The following is a 19,441-nucleotide window of genomic DNA, read 5'->3' as shown; positions in this document are numbered from 1 at the left end:
AAGGGGATCCATTAACTAATTGTTTGGCAAATGCCAACTTTGTGCTTCAGAAGGACCAAAGTTACAGGGAGAGATTGAATAGTTGAGGACTTGATTCCTCATTGAAGAATGAGGGGAGATTTGATACAGATACACAAAATTATGAAGGGTGTAGGTACAAGTGGGGTTCTTCCACTAAGGTTGAGTGAGACTAGAACTAGAGGTCAAGGGTTAAGGATGAATGGTGAAATGTCTAAGGGAAACATGCAAGGAATCTTCACCCAGAGGATGGTGAGAGTGTGGAACGAGCTGCCAGTGGAAGTGGTGGATGCAGGTTTGATTTCAACATTTTTTTGAGAAATATGAATAGGTACATGGAGGGCTATGGTCCAGGTACAGGTCAATGGGACAGGACAGAATAATAATTCAACATGGATGAGGTGGCCAAAGTGCCTGTTTCTGTGCTACTGTGTTCTACGACTTTGTAAGTCACATACAGTGATGTAAATAGGTGCTTTCCACGTAACCAGGAACTTGTACATTTCAAAGATTATGTACATCACTAACGGAACAAGAGTCAAGCACGAGTGCTCTCATCAACTTGGGTGTCAAAAATTGATAATGGGTCTCTGGATGTATATACAAATGCTGCACTGGACAGAGCAAATCTTTCTAATATACTCTGACCGTACATCAGACTGAGAATTACAAGCAGTTTTAGTCATATATAGAAATGGATCAAAACACACAGGACGTTACTATTCTTTTGAGTTTTAATCACAGAGAATGTTTTGTCCAATTATAATCAACTGTTCTTGTGCCAATGTTTATCCAAACAGCTATTTAATAATACAAAAAGAACAGTGTGATTCAAAGGAAGTTATATCGATTGGTTTATGTTATAATTTGACAAATTACCTAAAAATGAATTCAACTAATTACCTCAAGTTCAATTTAAATTTAACTAATTAAATTTCATAAAATGTACATAACAGAAATTTTATGATTTTAATCTCTTGGATTATAACATAGCTAAGTGTTCCAAACAAGAATAACTTCAGCACACTGTGCGATCTTGGAGTTGTTTAACATTGCTGAATCTCATTGTTTGAAAATCAAGTCACGTATGATCTTTAAAACCAAGATTTATTCTACCAATCACATTGAGAATTTTTAGCATATATTTAAAGTTGGAAGTAAATTTTATTATTAGAGTACATACACATCACCATATACTATGCTGAGACTCATTTTATTGTGGGCATACTCCCTGTCCTATCCTGTTAGCAAAAGAATATTGTTATTCCTTTACTCTCCACTCCTCCTTCCTCTCCACCTGCACATTCTTACTTTTATTCCATGTGTCACCATTCTCTCCTATAATATCCTATTTTCCTCAGCCCTTTGTCACTTCTACTTATCACCTCCCACTTGACATCATTGCCACTCTCACACCCCTCCCTCACCTAGCTATCACCTGAATTCAACTATCACCTGCCAGCTCTTGCTCTACCCTTTCTCCCACTGCAAACTCCCTTCTTTCTTTCTAGTCCTGATGAACAGCCCCGACCCAAAACACTGACTGCCCCTTTCTCTCCACAGGCGCTGCCTATCCCACTGAGTTCCTCCAGCTCCTTTGTGTGTTGTTCCACATTACTAATATGTGATAACTGTGACATTACTGATGTAGGTTCCTTAAGGTTGCTATAGCCGAGGGAGGTAATGGAAACAAGCTCCCACCACCTATTAAATGCTCCCAATTGTGCGCCTCAAATAGTCTTTGACAACCAAGTCCTACTCCTGACTTTTACACGTGGCTCAACTACTAAGCCCGGTGGAACTATTTCGACTGACAGGAGAAGGGGCAAAGGTAGGTTACTGAGACTTTAAAACCTGTCATTTCGGACAAACGAGGGTTGTCAGCAGTGGTTGGTTTCTTATCTAGGAGAAGGAAAATCTGAAACCTCCACTGCCTTGCGGCTATAGTCACTCATCTTCAGGAGTAAACCCCAAGGCAAGGTCTGGAGCTGGAGTCCCTAAGCCAGTCCTATGTTGAGTTCAATGCTGACTGGCAACTACTACAACATGCTGGTATCAAACTGTATTGGTCTCTGCTGTTCTTTGGATTCATCAGCTATGTGGAGAAGAGGAGCTTGCAGCATGGGCAACAGCATGCTCTCCATATCGTACTGCCTTGCACATCACATAGACAGTGAGGATACAATATCTGTGGTCGACCCCGACCAACAGAGGGCCTCAACTCAATAATGGAGAGATAAAGGGGTTTAACAAACTGCTCTTCAAAATTTGCAAAACCAGTTATAATGCTGGCTTAAAGGGCCAGATGATTTTATTCATCACAAGTTTCAACTGCTTCCCTGGGTTTCTTAACAGTTAGGTTTTCATATATAATAAATACCCCATTATTGCCACAGGGAACTGAAAAGGCACAAAGACAGGTTCAAGAGGAAAAGGCCAAGTTATCAAATTATTTTAAAACATTTTAAAACTGTCAGTTGTTCTATAAGATGCTATCCTTTAATAACTAATATAAAAAGCTGCCCTGCTGCTGCTTTTAGTAATCTCTAATTCATTTTAAGAAATATTTTTGAGGGTTGCATTCTGCAAGAGCCTACAGTTTTTGCACAAAGTCTAGTACTTCTCTTTTCTTCAGTGACAAAAACACTTATCATTTGTTAGCAAATACAATACTTGAACAATTACAATGAAACATTTACTTGCATTAACTTATTTTGACCAGAATTACTTTCTGCAAGAGAACAGCAATAGACACCACAAGAATCAGGCTGGGAATTTGTCTTACAGGCGACTATTTAATGGGCTGAATTTCATCATGGGTATATTTTAGCTACTGAACTGGTACTTAGAGGCAGAACTTCAAATCCTATCATGACAGCAGGGGAATTAATTTTAAATAAGCTATTTGTTCTAATGATATACTTGATTCAGCAAAGTTCAAAGTACATTTATTAGCAAATTGGATATATGGCAGACTGAGATTCATTTTCTTGCAGGCATTCACAGTAGAACAAAGAAATACAACAGAATCAATAGAAAACTACATACAAATAAAAACCGACAGAAACCGACATTGTGCAAAAGAAGGCAAACTGCAAATACAAAACAAATCATTATATAAATAAATAAATGGATAAATAAATCAATCAATCTGACAAATGAGTTGTAGAGTCTTGAAAAGTGAGTGCATACGTTATGAAATAAGTTCAGCGTTGAGATGAATGGAGTTATCTACGCTGGTTCAGGAGCCTGATCATTGAAGTGTAATAACTGTTCCTGAACTTGGTGACATGGGACCTGAGGCTCCTGTATCTCCTTCCTGATGGCAACAGTGAGAACTGAGCGTGGCCTGCATGGTGGGGGTCCTTGATGATGGACGATGCTTCCTTGTGCCAGTGTGAGAAGAATGTTTAAACTTCACCTGGCCTTGAGTGATTTACATAAATAAACATTACCAATCTTAACTCCCCTCTCAAGTTCTTTAGGGTTGGGTAATAAAGCTTGACCTTGCCAGTGTTATCCATCTCTAATGAATGGATAACCAAAAGTGAATTCTTACCTTTGGGCATCCTGGTAAGCGGTGGATCACAACACTCCATGTGAAAACCTCGATCACAAGAGTCACAGAACAACATGTTATCCTGCAGAGACAGAATGATAAAGATTATTGTACTTTATTTGAAAATTGAACCATCACACATCAAACTTTACTGATTGCCAAATACACCAGGGGTGGCTGGATTTATAAGATTCACCCAAAAAAAAAAGTTTCTTTGTAATTTGTTGAAAAAAAGTTTGTGAAATTTTACTCTAAATAGCCAATTCCAGAGTTAGCCTGGCTTTTTCCTATTAACTACACAGATTAAAGATATTGATCAGCAGATTATGAGCCACAACACAAAATCCACACTATGATTTAAAAACAATCATTTTAGCAATGTTTACAGGAAGATATTACAAAAAGAGTAACAACCATCATAATTACACGTAAACTTGTTCGCCTTCAATCAAAACTCTGCTCTGGGAGAAAATCCCTCTTCTCATCAGAAAACTTTGCAGTAGTTATCTTTCCATCACCTTCAAAGTCTGAGTTATTAAAGATATTCTATAAATATAAGTTGTCCTTGCCATCTTAATAAAAGTAACATATTTATTCTAGGCTTTAAACTAAATAAAATGTCGCAGAGCAATTCTTACAATTCACAGGAGCATTTATCAAAGAAAATGAAAATAACAGTACAGGTGAGGAAAAGTCTGAACCTGAAACCTCGAATGTTTATTCCTTTCCATCGATGCTGCCCGACCTGCTGAGTTCCACCAGCATTTTGTGTGTGTTGCCTTGGATTTCCAGCATCTGTAGATTTTCTCGTGTTTGCAATACGTCTTAAAGTTCATTTTAAAAGGGGAGGAAAGGCCAGAGAGGATTTCAAATATTTGGGTTAAATAGTAAAAACGATGCCACCGATGATGGAGCAATGAAAATTGAATAAGTGCACAAGCCCTGAACTGGAGTGGCTCAGCAGCCACGAAGTTAGAGGTGGTATGGGAGACTGAGAGGCGAAAAGGTCCTTAGAGAAAAAAGGATAAAAAATTGTAACATAACTAACTGAGAATTACAGGGAACCAGCAAAAAATGAATGAACAGGATATGACGGGCATTAGCAAATTGGCAGCAAGTTTTTAGCTGAGTCGAGTCAAGACAAAAGTTAAAGTTGGAGATTGACAGGACAGCACTGGAACAGTGCCGGCAGAGTCCAGGAGTCTGGCTGCAATTGGGCTTACTTCCCTACTTGTTCCAACATCTCCAAGATTCCTTCACGAGACCTGCCACTTTTTAAGATAATCAGGTATGGGAGCAGAATTTAGCCATTGCGCCCATCAAGCCTGCTCCACCATTCAATCACGTCTGATCATTTCTGACCAGCACTCAATAACTTTACGAGATATGGGTAACATGTTAAGAGCATTTTTTTCTTTGAAGGTTGTAGCTTAATGAATGAACTTCCACTATTTACCATGGCACTCAGAAATTTTAATTATGTATCCATTTTCTTATTGATCCAATCCACAAATCCACTATATAATTCCGACATAGTGCCCAATGCCATTACAAGCGTCTCACTGAGAGTCATTTAGATGCTTAGATTTTACCTCATCTACAATATGTGTGTTATTAAAAGATAATTCACTGCATCAGCACAAAATATTGTAACTTAATCATTTTGATAGCTTATTTCATCACCCGAAACCTTGGCTGAAGCTCTGCTCTCTAAGATAACAAGCTTCCTACATCTAATTCTATTTTTGCTGCTGGTGCAGTCCCTATTTGGTTAAACCACTGCCCTTGAGAGCAATGTTAATGAGAAATGGACTAAAAGTTTAAGGCTTTAATGTTTCGCTTACTTAACCAGATTTCAAAGCTAAATAGTCACTTTTATTCCTTTTTAATATATTTGGTACCTTCAGACAGCCATCTTTTCAATCCATTTTCGATCATTACTTTCATTCATTACTGGTTTCCAAGGCTCAAGAAATGTCTAGCATTACAAAATGCAATCCTCAAAATGAATAGTTCAGCTAAGTTGGTACATACCCAAAGCTCGAGGGTAAACATGACAAAATGGGCTTGATAATCACTGAAGAGGGCTGTGCATCAACACCACTTGACAAAGCCATCAATAATTTCAGTTAGAATTTATTAAAAACCAAAGCAACCCTACACAAAACACTGGACTAACTCATCAGGTCAGGCAGCATCTAAAGTCAACGTTTCAGGCCGAGATCCTCTTCAGGAGCTTTAAGCACACAAAAAAGATAATGAACTGCTTAATGTACTGTGGCACAAAAACTTGTTTGATTAAACAAGAAGAATTGACCAAGCATTATATCGAGGAAACTGTGTGACATGGAGGTAAGAAAATGTCAGTAATATGTTTTAGGTTTAACACAGGAGTTCCCAACCTTTTTATTTCATGGACCCCTACCATTAGCTGAGGGAGTCTGCCGATCCTAAGTTAGGAAGCTCTGGTTTAATGTTTTCTTCCTGTTATTGTGTAAATTATTCTGATCTTTCACAAACTGCCATTGAGCGGGAAGTAAAAGAATGAACTGCTGCCAAACACAAGAGTCTAACAAGGCCTCCTTGTTTGAGTATGTGCAACATGCTGCTTCTTTCAATTTGCAAATTTGAATTTCAACACAACAGCAGCGACATACCTACACTCACCAGCATCTCACCTACATGTGAGACTCCATATGCTCTGAGAACACAATCCAGGTCTGAAGCAACTCAAACTGCCACTGCTGTTGAGTGTATTCCACATTGTAATGAACTAAGTGTAATACATCACAGTCAAGATCAGACTTTGCAAAACCCCAACACTATTTAACAATTTATTTCTTAAAGTCATGGGATAAACTGTATTTGAACTTGTGCAACTTTAACTCTGAAAGTAGCTGCAGATGAGTGGAATGTCTAATGGCAGATGGGTTAATACAAAGGATCCAGTCACAAGTGTGGCTACAAAGAAGGTAGGAAGTAATAGGCAGATAATGAAGGCTTTTCTATGACAGTGACAAAACCTTCTGTTTTGAGTGATTTTGTGTTTCTCCCAGAGGTCAGTGAATTTGTACTGCTGATTCCTTCGTCTTCAGCCCTTTACCTCTTCTATCACCTCCCAGCTTCTCACTTCATATCCTCCTTCCCCCACCCATCCAAATTCTCCCTCAACCCATCACATCACCTGCCAGCTTGAACTCCATCCCATCCCCCCACCTTCTTATTCTGGGTTCTTCCCCTTTCCTTTCCAGAGCTATTAAAGTGGCTCGACTGTTAATTCCTCTCCAAAGATGCTGGCTGGCCTGCTGAGTTGCTCCAGGATAGAAACATAGAAACACAGAAAACCTACAGCACAATACAGGATCTTTGGCCCACAATGCTGTGCCAAACATGTACTTACTATAGAAATTAACTAGGGTTACCCATAGCCCTCTGTTTTTCTAAGCTCCATGTACCTATCCCAGAGTCTCTTAAAAGACCCTTTTGTATCCATGTGTGTTGCGGTGAATTTGAGGAAGTGGGCTCCAACGACTCAGTCACTGATTAGATCAAAGGCAGAAGCCGACAGATTTTAGGCAGTAAAGGAATCCAGGGATACGAGGATGATGCAGGAAAACAGCACTGAGGTGAAAGAAATATCACATTAGATAAAGATACTAAACTCCCTCAACTCAGTTCAGGTGGGCTACAGAGGTCACTTAAAAGAAAACAAGTACTTTGTGGTCTTTGATCCAACAAACATCATTCACTTCTAAGGGGCTATCATCCTGTTTCACCTCTCTCACCTCCAACCACTCCATCTACCCATCAACCAAACACTCCTATTGGGACTCCTTCCCCATCAGTTCCTTTTGGCCACCCCACCTCCCTTATTCAGTTCCATGTTCCACCTTTTCCTACCAGATTTCATCAGGTACAGCATTTTGTTGTTCCCACCTATCACCCCCCCACCCCAGTCTGTGTCAGCATTTCACTCCTCCTCACGTGGATCCACCTATCGCTTCCCAATTCCCCAGATTTAGAATTTTTATCACACGTACATTGCAGCCTCAAGCTGCGATGTTGCCAGCTTACAGCCACCAGGAGATGGGCGCCGGAGCCAGTGCATTCCACTTGGGGTGGTGTGATACGGCATCCAGTCTGGAAGCAGTCTGCACCCCCACCCCCCCAGTGTTTGCTCAGCAGAAGACAAGCTGTATTTTGGTCAACTACAGATTTCTGCAGCATTCCTGGACTCAGGATCTGAACTATCTTTCTTTGTATGGCTGTGTTTTACTGGTATCTTACTTGTGCTTACAATGCTGCATGTGTTAAGCGTGCAACTTTGTACTGTGTGTGACTATTGGTACCGTGTGTTGTACCTTGGTGCCAGAGTAAGGCTATCTCATTCGGCTGTATTCATGGGTATTTATGTATGCTTGAATGGCAACTAAACTTAAATTGAATCAAACACAGTGAAATGCAAACACGAGGAAATCTGCAGATGCTGGAAATTCATACAACACACATAAAATGCTGGTGGAACACAGCAGGCCAGGCAGCATCTATAAGGAGAAGCACTGTCGACGTTTCCGGCCGAGACCCTTCATCAGGACTAACTGAAAGGAAAGATAGTAAGAGATTTGAAAGTAATGGGGGGAGGAGAACATGTGAAATGATAGGAGAAGACCGGAGGGGGTGGGATGAAGCTAAGAGCTGGAAAGGTGATTGGCAAAAGTGATACCGAGCTGGAGAAGGGAAAGGATCATGGGACGGGAGGCCTCGGGAGAAAGAAAGCGGGAGGGGGGGAGCACCAGAAGGAGATGAAGAACAGGCAAACAACTAAAAATGTCAGCGATGGGGTAAGAAGGGGAGGAGGGGCATTAACGGAAGTTAGAGAAGTCAATGTTCATGCCATCAGGTGGTGAGGGAGGAAGCGTAAGGGCAGGTGTAGCACTTGTTCCGCTCCCTCCTGGCGCACATCTTTTCCTCCCTTCCCCCCCCCCCCCCCGCTTTCTGCAGGGATCGCTCCCTACACGACTCCCTTGTCCACTCGTTCCCCCCCCCCCCCCCCATCCTTTCCCACCGATCTCCCTCCTGGCACTTATCCTTGTAAGCCGAACAAGTGCTACACCTGCCCTTACACTTCCTCCCTCACCACCATTCAGGGTCCCAGACAATCCTTCCTGGTGAGGCGACACTTCACCTGTGAGTCGGCTGGTGTGGTATACTGCATCCGGTGCTCCCGGTGTGGCTTTTTATATATTGGTGAGACCCGACGCAGACTGGGAGACCATTTCGCTGAACACCTACGCTTGGTCTGCCAGAGAAAGCATGATCTCCCAGTGGCCACATATTTTAATTCCACGTCCCATTCCCATTCTGATATGTCTATCCATGGCCTCCTCTACTGTCAAGATGAATCCAAACTCAAGTTGGAGGAACAACACCTTATATATCGGCTGGGTAGCCTCCAACCTGATGGCATGAACATTGACTTCTCTAACTTCCGTTAATGCCCCTCCTCCCCTTCTTACCCCATCCCTGACATATTTAGTTGTTTGCCTGTTCTTCATCTCCCTCTGGTGCTTCCCCCCTTCCCCTTTCCTCCCATCCCACGATCCTTTCCCTTCTCCAGCTCTGTATCCCTTTTGCCAATCACCTTTCCAGCTCTTGGCTTCATCCCACCCCCTCCGGTCTTCTCCTATCATTTTGCATTTCCCCTCCCCCCACTACTTTCAAATCTCTTACTATCTTTCCTTTCAGTTAGTCCTGACGAAGGGTCTCAGCCCGAAACGTCGACAGTGCTTCTCCTTATAGATGCTGCCTGGCCTGCTGTGATCCACCAGCATTTTGTGTGTGTTGTACAGAGTGAAATGTGTTGTTTGCGTTAACAACCAAAAACACCCAAAAGATATGCTGTGGGAAAAAGCTGTTGAGAGCAACCATTGCTCTCTTTCCCCTCACATCTTTATACTGACTATCTCACCTGTCTTTCAATCCCCCTGATGGATCTCGTCCCAAAATATAAACTGTCCATTTCCTTCCACAGATGCTGCCTGACCTGCTGTGTTCCTCCAGCATTTTGTTTGTTTTGCTCCAGATTCCAGCAGTCTCTTGTGTGTCCATTAATATATTTAATTTCCTAACAACATACAAGATATAGCTGCCCAAATGGCTTAAAGGTACTCAGCAACACGCTGCCCATACTTACTTACTGCCCATTACACTGCTGGCATTGAGGGCAGCATCAAAGGTCCTCCATTTCTGGTGGTATTCAGGGCTCCCTTCATCATGTCAGTAGCTTCCTCTTGGTTTTGACTACTGTCAGTCATGCAAATCCCAGGTGGAGAATCACGAATATCATCGCACTCAGATGTAGAAGGATTCTCTATTGCTGTTTCCTTAACAATCTTGTTTTACCAGTCAGGGTTGTTAGCCTTAAGGTGGACCCCCAAACCTGGAGGTCTGGTGGACCACTCTTAGTCTGCCCTCTACACTCTGACTTATTTGGCATGAGTGACCATACCAAGAACCAAAGCAGAAGGCCCTGACTCCAGCCAACATAACTCTCCAGGTCATTAAGGCACACAAACCTCTAATCCACGACAAGGTTGTGGTCCTCTTGGAAAAGTATCATAAGCAATGATACTCTTTATTGCTTATTACAAAAAATGATGGATTTTACTAGCGTCAAAAATAAATCTTATCAGTGGCAACACCAGAAATACTCAATGAACAGTTTTCGTTCTGTAGCCACTTGCCCCAGAATAACTTGCCACAGGTTTAAAGATTTTTGCCACATGGATTGAAGGGCGACTTACAGCATTTTTCCCCTGGTCCCGACAGGTGCTGCATGTCTTGCATTCAATACACTGCCATCGTAAGGCCTTCACACGAGCTGTTAGTTCCGCAGAAAATTTCAAACAGGACGGATGACCTGGGAATACAGCAGAAATTATGGTGAATCTTTCATCCAGACATACGTAGCCTTTATTCACATGGTCATACAAAATCATAAGTCATTCAAGAACAGAAGAGATTCTGCAGTTACTGGGAATCCAGATTAACACATTCCATAGAGTGGGGGGGGGGGGGGGAGAGACGGATAAAAGAGATAAGAGGGGCAAGAGGGAGAAGAGGGGAAACACACTCATAGGCTCTGGGTCAATGATGAGTCACTTTCTTCACTTTTTAAGGCTGTTTACAACTGCAATTCAGTGTGACAACTGTGTGCCAAACACAAAATTTTAAATCTACATATTTGTAGATATCTGTGGCTATATTCATTGGATTAGTATACATGAAGATACACTATCAACATTTTAGGAACAGCATCTTCCCCTTTGCCACCAGATTTCTGAATGGAGAATAAACCAACAATGTGAACTTACCTCACAATTTTTGCTCTCTATTTGCATTAACTATTTTATCTAATTTATATGTATATAATTTATGTTTATTCATTTCCATGGATACTGCCTGACCTGCTGAGTTTCTCTAGCATTTTGTGTGCGCACTGCTCTGGATTTCCAGCATCTGCAAAATCTCTCGTGTGTATAATTTATAGTTTGTTTTTATGTATTCTATTGTACTGCTGCCAAAAATCAACAAATTCCATGACATATGTCAATGATATTACACCTGATTCCGATTCAAGCAAATTAACAAGTGTGGGGCAGCCTACGTTTTACTGCAGCTGAAATTAGGTTTCTATTACCAAACTGGAAAGAAGATTTTGCTTTAAATTGATTCTTTCATCAAATATAGATGTCATTTGCATTTATTATCCATCCTGAATAGTGTATTTTCAGGTTTAATTTATATGACTTTCCCACATTTTTAATGGTAACCATAATTCAGCAGTAATTATTGTTTCGTTATGAATGAAATTACTCGCTTGCCTTTTCATGCCAAAGTTCCAAATAAAGCCAATTGGAAAGGTGTTCTAGGCATTGTACAGCTGAAGTTCTGAACTGCAGTGGAATTTGGGTGCCATGGTAGTATAGTGGTTAGCACAATGCCATTACAGCTCGGTGTGTCAGGGTTCAATCCTGGCATACTCTGCGAAGAGTCTGTATGCCCCTCCCATTGAATGTGTTCCTTTTCCAGTTTCCTCCCACACTCCAAAGATGCACTGGGTAGGTCATTGTAAATTGATTAGGTGAGGGTTAAATTGGGGTTGTCAGTGCTGCTGTGCAATGCGGCTCAAAGGACCGGAAGGGCCTATTCTATGCTGCATCTCTAAATAAAAATAAGTAAAATAATATATTTAAATGTTGTGATGGCACTTTGGGAGCATAAAAATAATGGGAAAGAGCTGATGAGATGTGGAGATATTGGATAGAATCAGTGTTCTGGTCCTTTAAAATATCCAACAGGGAGGGTGGGAACTGCTTTTGGTGTTGAAGCCCTGGGAGAAGGCTTTGGAGTGTCAAGGAGGAATGTACTGCAGCAGAGAGCTGTTTCTACAAAAATTTCTTTCAATCAAACCCAAAAGAATTGCCAACACATACTTTTCCATAATATGGCGGCAACTAATGTGAAGCCTTGCAACCCGTCAGAATGCTCTCCACTGCATATCTGTAGAAATTTGCTGGTCTTCAGTGACATATCAAATCTTCTCAAACTCCTACTGAAGCATTGACTGCATCAATGTGTTGGGTCCAGAACAAATCCTGAGGTGTTGATGCCCAGGAAACCCAAGATTAGAGGGGACACAGTAATTTAAAACAGAGGTGGGTGAAAGCTTCTCACAGAGGGTTGTAAAACTGGAATTCCCTGCCCCAGAAGGCCAGATCATTGGGGGTGTTTAAAGAAGAGATGTATAAATTTCAACAGGACCAGGAAATTACCAGGACCAGCTATCGGGAACTTACACAGAGGAGCAGATGAGGCCTGAGGTAGATCAACTGTGATTATATTGAATGACAGGACAGGCTTGATACTGTCTCTTCCAATGATAGGAGAGAAAACTCTCCCTGGTATTTGTACAATTATAACAAGTATTTAAATGATCATTGACAGTTTAAATTGATTAATTTTGGATCTGTTCAAGCACAAGGTATTATTCCTTTAAATAAAATATTCCAAGATAAGCATTTGACTTAAGTTTAGGATTGTTTTAATTTGAGTTCTTCTTGAGGAAGCAACATCTTAATCTGAATTAAACTGACACTAATCAGCAAGGTTGAAGTTGAGTAAAATGTTTCACAGGTGAACAAAAATATTCCTAGCTTAAAATTGATGGTAGTTTAAAAACAGAACTCTATCAGGGATGGACTGCAGGATCTCACAAGCTGCATGTGCACATCCTGTGTGGTTTACTGAATATTTTCAAAGCTATTCTGCCCACACATTCTATGCTATGTATATCACCCACAACAAGGAACTCTATCAGGCAATTAGTAATCAGCAGATATTATGTGATGCAGGAAATAAATTCTGTACACTCTTTTTACATCTATCTGTACTTCCTACTGGTCAGATTTTTTTTCCTTTGAGAGGAAAACTTGTTCCATGCTTGGATAATGCAACCATTTAACTGAAGTGCATGTATATCAAAGCAATGCTTTTAGTTGACTTAAATGATACCCTAATGCTCCAAAGACGGTCACAATTAGCTACTATCACCACTTAAATATGTTATTTTCTTTGATTCAATTCAATTGAGGTGTCCTGGAAGAGATGCACACCAAACCTCAAGATGTTAGTTCTCATCAATCAATGTTACCTAAATGCACAGCAAAACACAAAACATACTGGAGGAACTCAGCAGGTCAGGCAGCATCTACTCCAACTGTTTAATCCTCTCCATAGATGCTGCTTGATCTGCTGAGTTCTTCCAGCATTTTGTGTGCATTCCTCTGGATTTCCCGCATCTGCAGAATTTCTTGTTTTTACCCAAACCCAGGTCACTCTTCCTGTTTTTGTTTGCTTCGATGTCCCTTTCCTGCACTCCTCCCACTGGCATTCAACCACTTTGCCAGCTTCCAACCAACATCTCTCAGATCTACTGTGGTCATCACTTACCAAGCAACAATATAACAAAAACATTGTGATTTGATTTCCTATCTTCATTCCCTGTTTTTGATCAATTCAGTATACTATCTGAGAATTTGGACTTTAAAAGCCTATATGTCTTCTCCAAAAATTTTGAGAACTATTCTACTAAATGGCAGAGACCTCAGTCTTGAGATAGAACAGGATTTAAATTTAACTCATTGGACCACCTTTTTAACTAACTCAACCCATGGTTATTTAGGGAAAAAAAAATAAGAGCAGACAGAACTACAAAGGAAATAGCTATCATATTTGGAATTGACTTTTGAACTAAGCATAGAAACACTAGAAAACATCCCAACACAGAAGAACAACACACACAAAATGCTGGTGGAACACAGTAGGCCAGGCAGCGTCTATAGGGAGAAGCGCTGTTGCTTTCAAATCTCTTACTATCTTTCCTTTCGGTTAGTCCTGACGAAGGGTCTCGACCCGAAACGTCGACAGCGCTTCTCCCTATAGACGCTGCCTGGCCTGCTGTGTTCCACCAGCATTTTGTGTGCATTGTTGTTTGAATTTCCAGCATCTGCAGATTTCTGTGTTTGCCCGACACTGAAAATCCTGTTTTCCATTGTTTCTCTAGTTAGATAGGGAATTATTAGAGATCTCTATAGATTACTGTGTGAACTTATTATTCAGTTACATAATTGCTTTAAATATAATATTGTATTGATCGGGGAAAAGGCTGTTCAACTTTTATACAGCTAATCTGGTTTGGGATCTGAAAGGTCATAAATGGAAAATACTGCTATGTGCCCATCTACCAAACAGGTCTAAAGCTTCAAGATGGCAATTTTCTGCACCAGGCAGGAAGTCAGATAATGGCTATGACTAAAAGTTAATATTTGAATTTGACAAGCTAAGTCATTACTGATGCTTGTGTAAGACATAAAAATTGGGGAATGAAAGAGAGACAGCTAAATAAAGGTTGAAGGTAAATGTATTATCAAAGTATATATTGTCACCATATACTACCGAGATTCATTGTTTTGCAGGCATTCGTAATAGAAAATACAATAAAATCAATGAAAAACAACATACAGAAACCAATGTACAGAAGAAGACAAACTGCACAAATAAATAAATAGATAGATACATAGATGGATCAATACCAAGAACATGAGTTGTCTTACGGGCTGCAAATTGCAGCAATAACAGGTCAGAAGATGTGTTGCATATCTCAAAAGTTTTGTGAGCTGACTGCAAAATGGCAAAAAGAAATAAAAGTATTGAGAACAAACAAGGGACAATAAATAAAAGGTGTAGGGAAACACAGAAAGAGAATGAGAAAAGTGACCAAATAGGGATAAAACAGGAGAAAGAGGCACGAAGGGGAGTGCCGTGGAGGCCCAAGTGATAGAGGGAACAGAAGAAAAGGGAGAAGAGATCATGAGAATAAGAAATAAGTACATGGTGAGAAAGAAGCAACAATCATAAAAGGGGATCTGGAAAGAACTGTGAGCTTGGATCAAAAATAATGAAAGATGAAAGATATGGGAATAAGAGAAGAAAGTAAAAGTGAAAAACAGACAAGCACAAGGGTTTAAGAAAAACAAATCTTGGTTAAACTGTTGGAGAAGGCAGCATTCCAAATGGCACTTTAATGAGCAGGATTTTGAAACGTTTTGCATAATGTGCCTGTCATCTGGCATGAGTAAAAACAATAATTAAATTTCTAATTTCTTTCCCTGGCTCTGGAGGTTTGAAGTTAGCTGCCCTTTGTAGGGTCATGCAATCAATCATCTATTATAATGCCTTCTCTGGACTCCAGGCACCAATGGAACAGGAAAACAGGGAGTTGGGGTGAACTTGTTGCTCTTCATATATGCTTTCAGCCTAGGATCCCATGATGCAATAGCTGAATTCTCAGCATCACTAAAGCAGAAACAGAGAAACCACACACGGAACCTTTAACCCAAAAGGATCCTTTTGTCAATAACTTAAAACTTCCAAAGATTCACCCAGCAGCACTAAAAAAGTGTTAGATATTATCAAAAAGTTTTGAAGAATACATACCGCTATTACCGCAGTCTGCACAGGAAATTAGTTCCTCGCGTTTCTTTTCTCGGTTCTGCTCTTTTGTTCCAAGACAAAATCCACAGATTGGAATTGGCTCCGCACAGGGCTATTGGTAGAAGAAAACAGATGTTTTCAAGAGCTGTACATCAACATTGTCAGCACATTTGCCATTAGTGTCAATGGAGCACAGAGCCAGGGTTTTATAAAGAACTAAATGTTGTCAACTAACCTAATGACTCAACAAACATCCAAGTATTATTTGTTTTGGGGAAACCCCCACTCTGTATGACAGTTGGCATGAGACAGATGAACTGTCATTTAACATCAAATACACACCTAACCACCAACCCCTCCTCCCCACCCTTCCCCAAGTCCCTGCTGAGTGCCAACTTTAGTTCTTAAATCAAATCCCCAAGTGGTGATCGAAGCCAAAGCAGCAGCTCAAAAGTCAATGTTCTGAATAAAATTACCTTGGTGTGCCATTTCATTTTGGAAGTATCTCCGTTAAGATTAAAATTACAATTGTTCTTGCTCAAATCTTTAAAAATTGCCAACTTGATTACAACGCATCGAAGAGATCTATATCATAGGTTTAATATAGTTTTCTTTGATGGATGTTAGTAACCATTTTCATACTGGTATTTGACACACGAGAAATAGTTGGACATTTTATTTTGGCAATCCTGCAGACTTCAAATTCTAAAGTTTGAGTGCAAATCAAAAATTGAGTACTTAATACATAAATAATCCAGAGCTTAGTTTAATAGGTAAAAGTTTTACCAATACATCCATCCTTTTCAAGATTATCAAGTTTCAGTCACCTCTCTGCTCACATGCAAATTTAACAACATATTGATACCGTACTATAAACCTAACAAAACATACCAAGGTGCTTCATAGGAGCGTTATCTTTGAATCTACATGGAAGGACTTAAAAATTTGGAATCTTACAACGAAGAAACATAGGTGTAAAGGCAGTGTAATAAAGGCTGGTAATTCTGGGAAGAAGCAGCAACTCAGGCAGCATTTATCAACATTGATCAAGAGCTGAGGTCTCAAGTCATCCACCTGATTTTCTTTCTGATTTAATGCAGCTGCAGTTCTTTTGCTATTGGCATATCACTGTGCTTTGAAAACAAATCAATAAGAAAGGCTTCCTGAACATATTAACACTGGTGAGAACAACTTGGAAGGAATGTGACCCACCACATAGCAGGCAACTATGGACCCTTCACATTCCCTGATGACAGAGAATTTATGCTGCATTCTTTCCGGAGAACCAACAAAACAACCTACATTGAGGCCATTTATTGCAGAAAATTAAATAATCTGATTTTATGCAGTGCATTGCTTGGCTGTCCCAGGGTTATTTCCAGCCAGTGAAGGATTTCCAAAGCACTGTGAAATGAAAAAATATATAGCGGCAAAGTTCTAAAACTACAAAGTACTGCAAGCTTTGCAGTACTCTAGCTGCAGCAGGGAAGATCACAAAGTACTCCAATGGGTAATTAGGACGGCTCAGCACATTGTTGAGACTCAACTACTGGACCTGGAGACAATCTACAACACTCTGTGTCTACGGCATGCTTATAATATCATGAAAGACCCACCTCAATCGGTAAAGTGGCTGTTCAATCTCCTGTCATCTGGTAGGAGATACAAAAGGCATCATAGCCAAGACACTGAGACTGAAAAGCAGCTTCTTCCCAAAGACTGATGTACAGCTAAATAATCCTACTCCCCAGCTTGCCAACGACCTTTGAGTATTTATAGAGTGTTAAGATTTCTTTTAAATTAAGCCATACCACATGTATTGCAAGTATCTGTTTTCGCACAGATTGGAGTAGGACAGCAATCTCATTGTCTTGAGCAATGACAATAAAGTTCCTATTCTGACATGTCAGTCCATGTCCCTGGAGGTACATGGAGCTTAGAAGAATGGGGGCTATGGGTAAGCCTAGTAATTTCTAAGGTAGGGAGATGTTCGGCACAACTTTGTGGGCCAAAGGGCCTGTATTGTGCTGTAGGTTTTCTATGTCTTCCTCTACTGCTGTGATGAAGCCACACTCAGGTTGGAGGAGGGACACCTTATATTCTGTCTGGGTAGCCTCCAACCTGATGGCATATACATCAATTTCTTGAACTTCCAGTAATTGCTCTCCCCCCCCCTCCCCACTTAACCAAACCCCATTCCCGATTCCCTCTCTCACCTTATCTCATTACCTGCCCATCACCTCCGTCTGGCACTCCTACCCCTTCCCTTTCTTCCAGGGTCACCTACCCTCTCCAGTCAGATTCCCCCTTCTGCAGCCCTTTATCTCATTCGCCAATCAACTTGCCAGCTCTTTACTTCACCCCTCCCTCCCTCCCGGTTTCACCATCACCTACCACCTTATACTTTTTCATTCCCTTCCCCCACCTTCTTACTCTGACTTTTCATTTTTTTTTCCAGTCCTGATGAAGGGTCTCAGCCTGAAATGTCATCTGTTTTACTGTTTCCCGTGCTGAGTTCCTCCATCATGTTGTGTGTGTTGTCTGGATTTCCAGCCATCTGCAGCTTTTCTGGTGTTTGTGACAACAAAGTTCTACTCTATGCTAATGTGTAGATGATCTGCTCCAGCTCCTCAGTGTCACAGAAGGATACATCTGAAGAGGCACACAATTTAAGGTCTCATTTACCACTGAATATGGTATATTTTTATATATTATTTTCCTTCCAATATAGAAAGCTGTCTTCCACAGAGCTTTCAGGGAAATCCCATGAGTTCTATTCCCCCACTTACTTCCTAGTAAACCTTTTTTCTCGCTCTGTGCTTAACTCAACCTCCTGCTACCCACCAATTCCATGGGTAATTCAGTGGCAAATTAACCTGCCAACTAGCACATCACTGGGCTGCGGGAGGAAACAATCTGGTGTGTGGGAGTACCCACACTACCAAGGCAAGAATGAGCTTTGAGCACAGGGGCACGGAGACAACCGTGCCAACAAATTCCACGTGAAAGGACATCAACTTAATGTATCAACGTGCATAGGGAAGTTCCCCACCTTACTACATAAGAAACGTCTGTAAAGCCTTATAAAGTTGTATAGCACAGAAAAAGGATCCTGGGCCCAACAAGTCCAAGCCAAACCTTCTACCCATTTACACTACTCCTAGTTGCCTGCATTAGGACCATAAATGCCTATCTTTCATCCCTTTTTGTAATATCATCTCCTCTATTATTGTTGATCTGCAGACTCCCTCACCAAGCTCATCTGCTCCTTAGTGCTGTCAGTCTTCTGAGATGGTTTCTCATTTTCTATCTGCTCTCCCAGTTACCCACCTGCCGGCTGTATTTACCAATGTCTCGACCTCTGCAGCAATCTGGTGTACAGTCTACCTCATAGCTGCGGGTGCCTTGCTGACGTCATCACTGACCCACGTACTAAAAGCACAACAGATTTACTACACAAGATATATTAAGCTGAGACCATGACAAGAGGGGAAAAAAGCACTACTGGAAAGGTTTTAAATCACCTTGAAGATCTAAGAAAAGTCTCCCCAAAAAAAACAAATATATGGTGTACTAAAATATAGTTGTGTTGACTCTGGGATCATTTGCATAATTTATTATTTCAATATATTTGCATATCTTAACCTGCATCCTTGACACCAGATCATGGTAAAACTCAATAATATATGCTTTAATTAACATTAAAGTACTCCTCTCTGACCTTAATTTCTAATACTCCTATTAATGGACCGTCTACCCACAGAATAATCCAATAGGAATAGTTTTCTGGAAAGAGTTTTATGGCGCTAA

The 19,441-nt window shown here is 40.7% G+C and overlaps 1 protein-coding gene across 2 annotated transcripts in view; it reads right to left on the bottom strand.

Annotated features, from left to right (window-relative positions):
• LOC132391514 (histone acetyltransferase KAT6A-like) overlaps positions 1–19,441 on the bottom strand; it is a 187,572-nt gene that overhangs the window by 82,329 nt on the left and 85,802 nt on the right. For both annotated transcript variants that reach the window (XM_059964802.1, XM_059964811.1), the window contains exons 3-5: positions 15,635–15,743; positions 10,381–10,496; positions 3,578–3,659 (exon numbers count right to left, since the gene is read on the bottom strand). In XM_059964802.1, the coding sequence (XP_059820785.1) occupies positions 3,578–3,659; positions 10,381–10,496; positions 15,635–15,743 (307 nt within the window). The remainder of the gene's footprint in view (positions 1–3,577; positions 3,660–10,380; positions 10,497–15,634; positions 15,744–19,441) is intronic.

Source organism: Hypanus sabinus, chromosome 1, assembly GCF_030144855.1.
Source record: "Hypanus sabinus isolate sHypSab1 chromosome 1, sHypSab1.hap1, whole genome shotgun sequence".
Lineage (NCBI taxonomy): Eukaryota > Metazoa > Chordata > Chondrichthyes > Myliobatiformes > Dasyatidae > Hypanus > Hypanus sabinus.
Note: the sequence above shows the minus strand (reverse complement) of the source record. Positions and strands in the feature narration are given on the sequence as shown.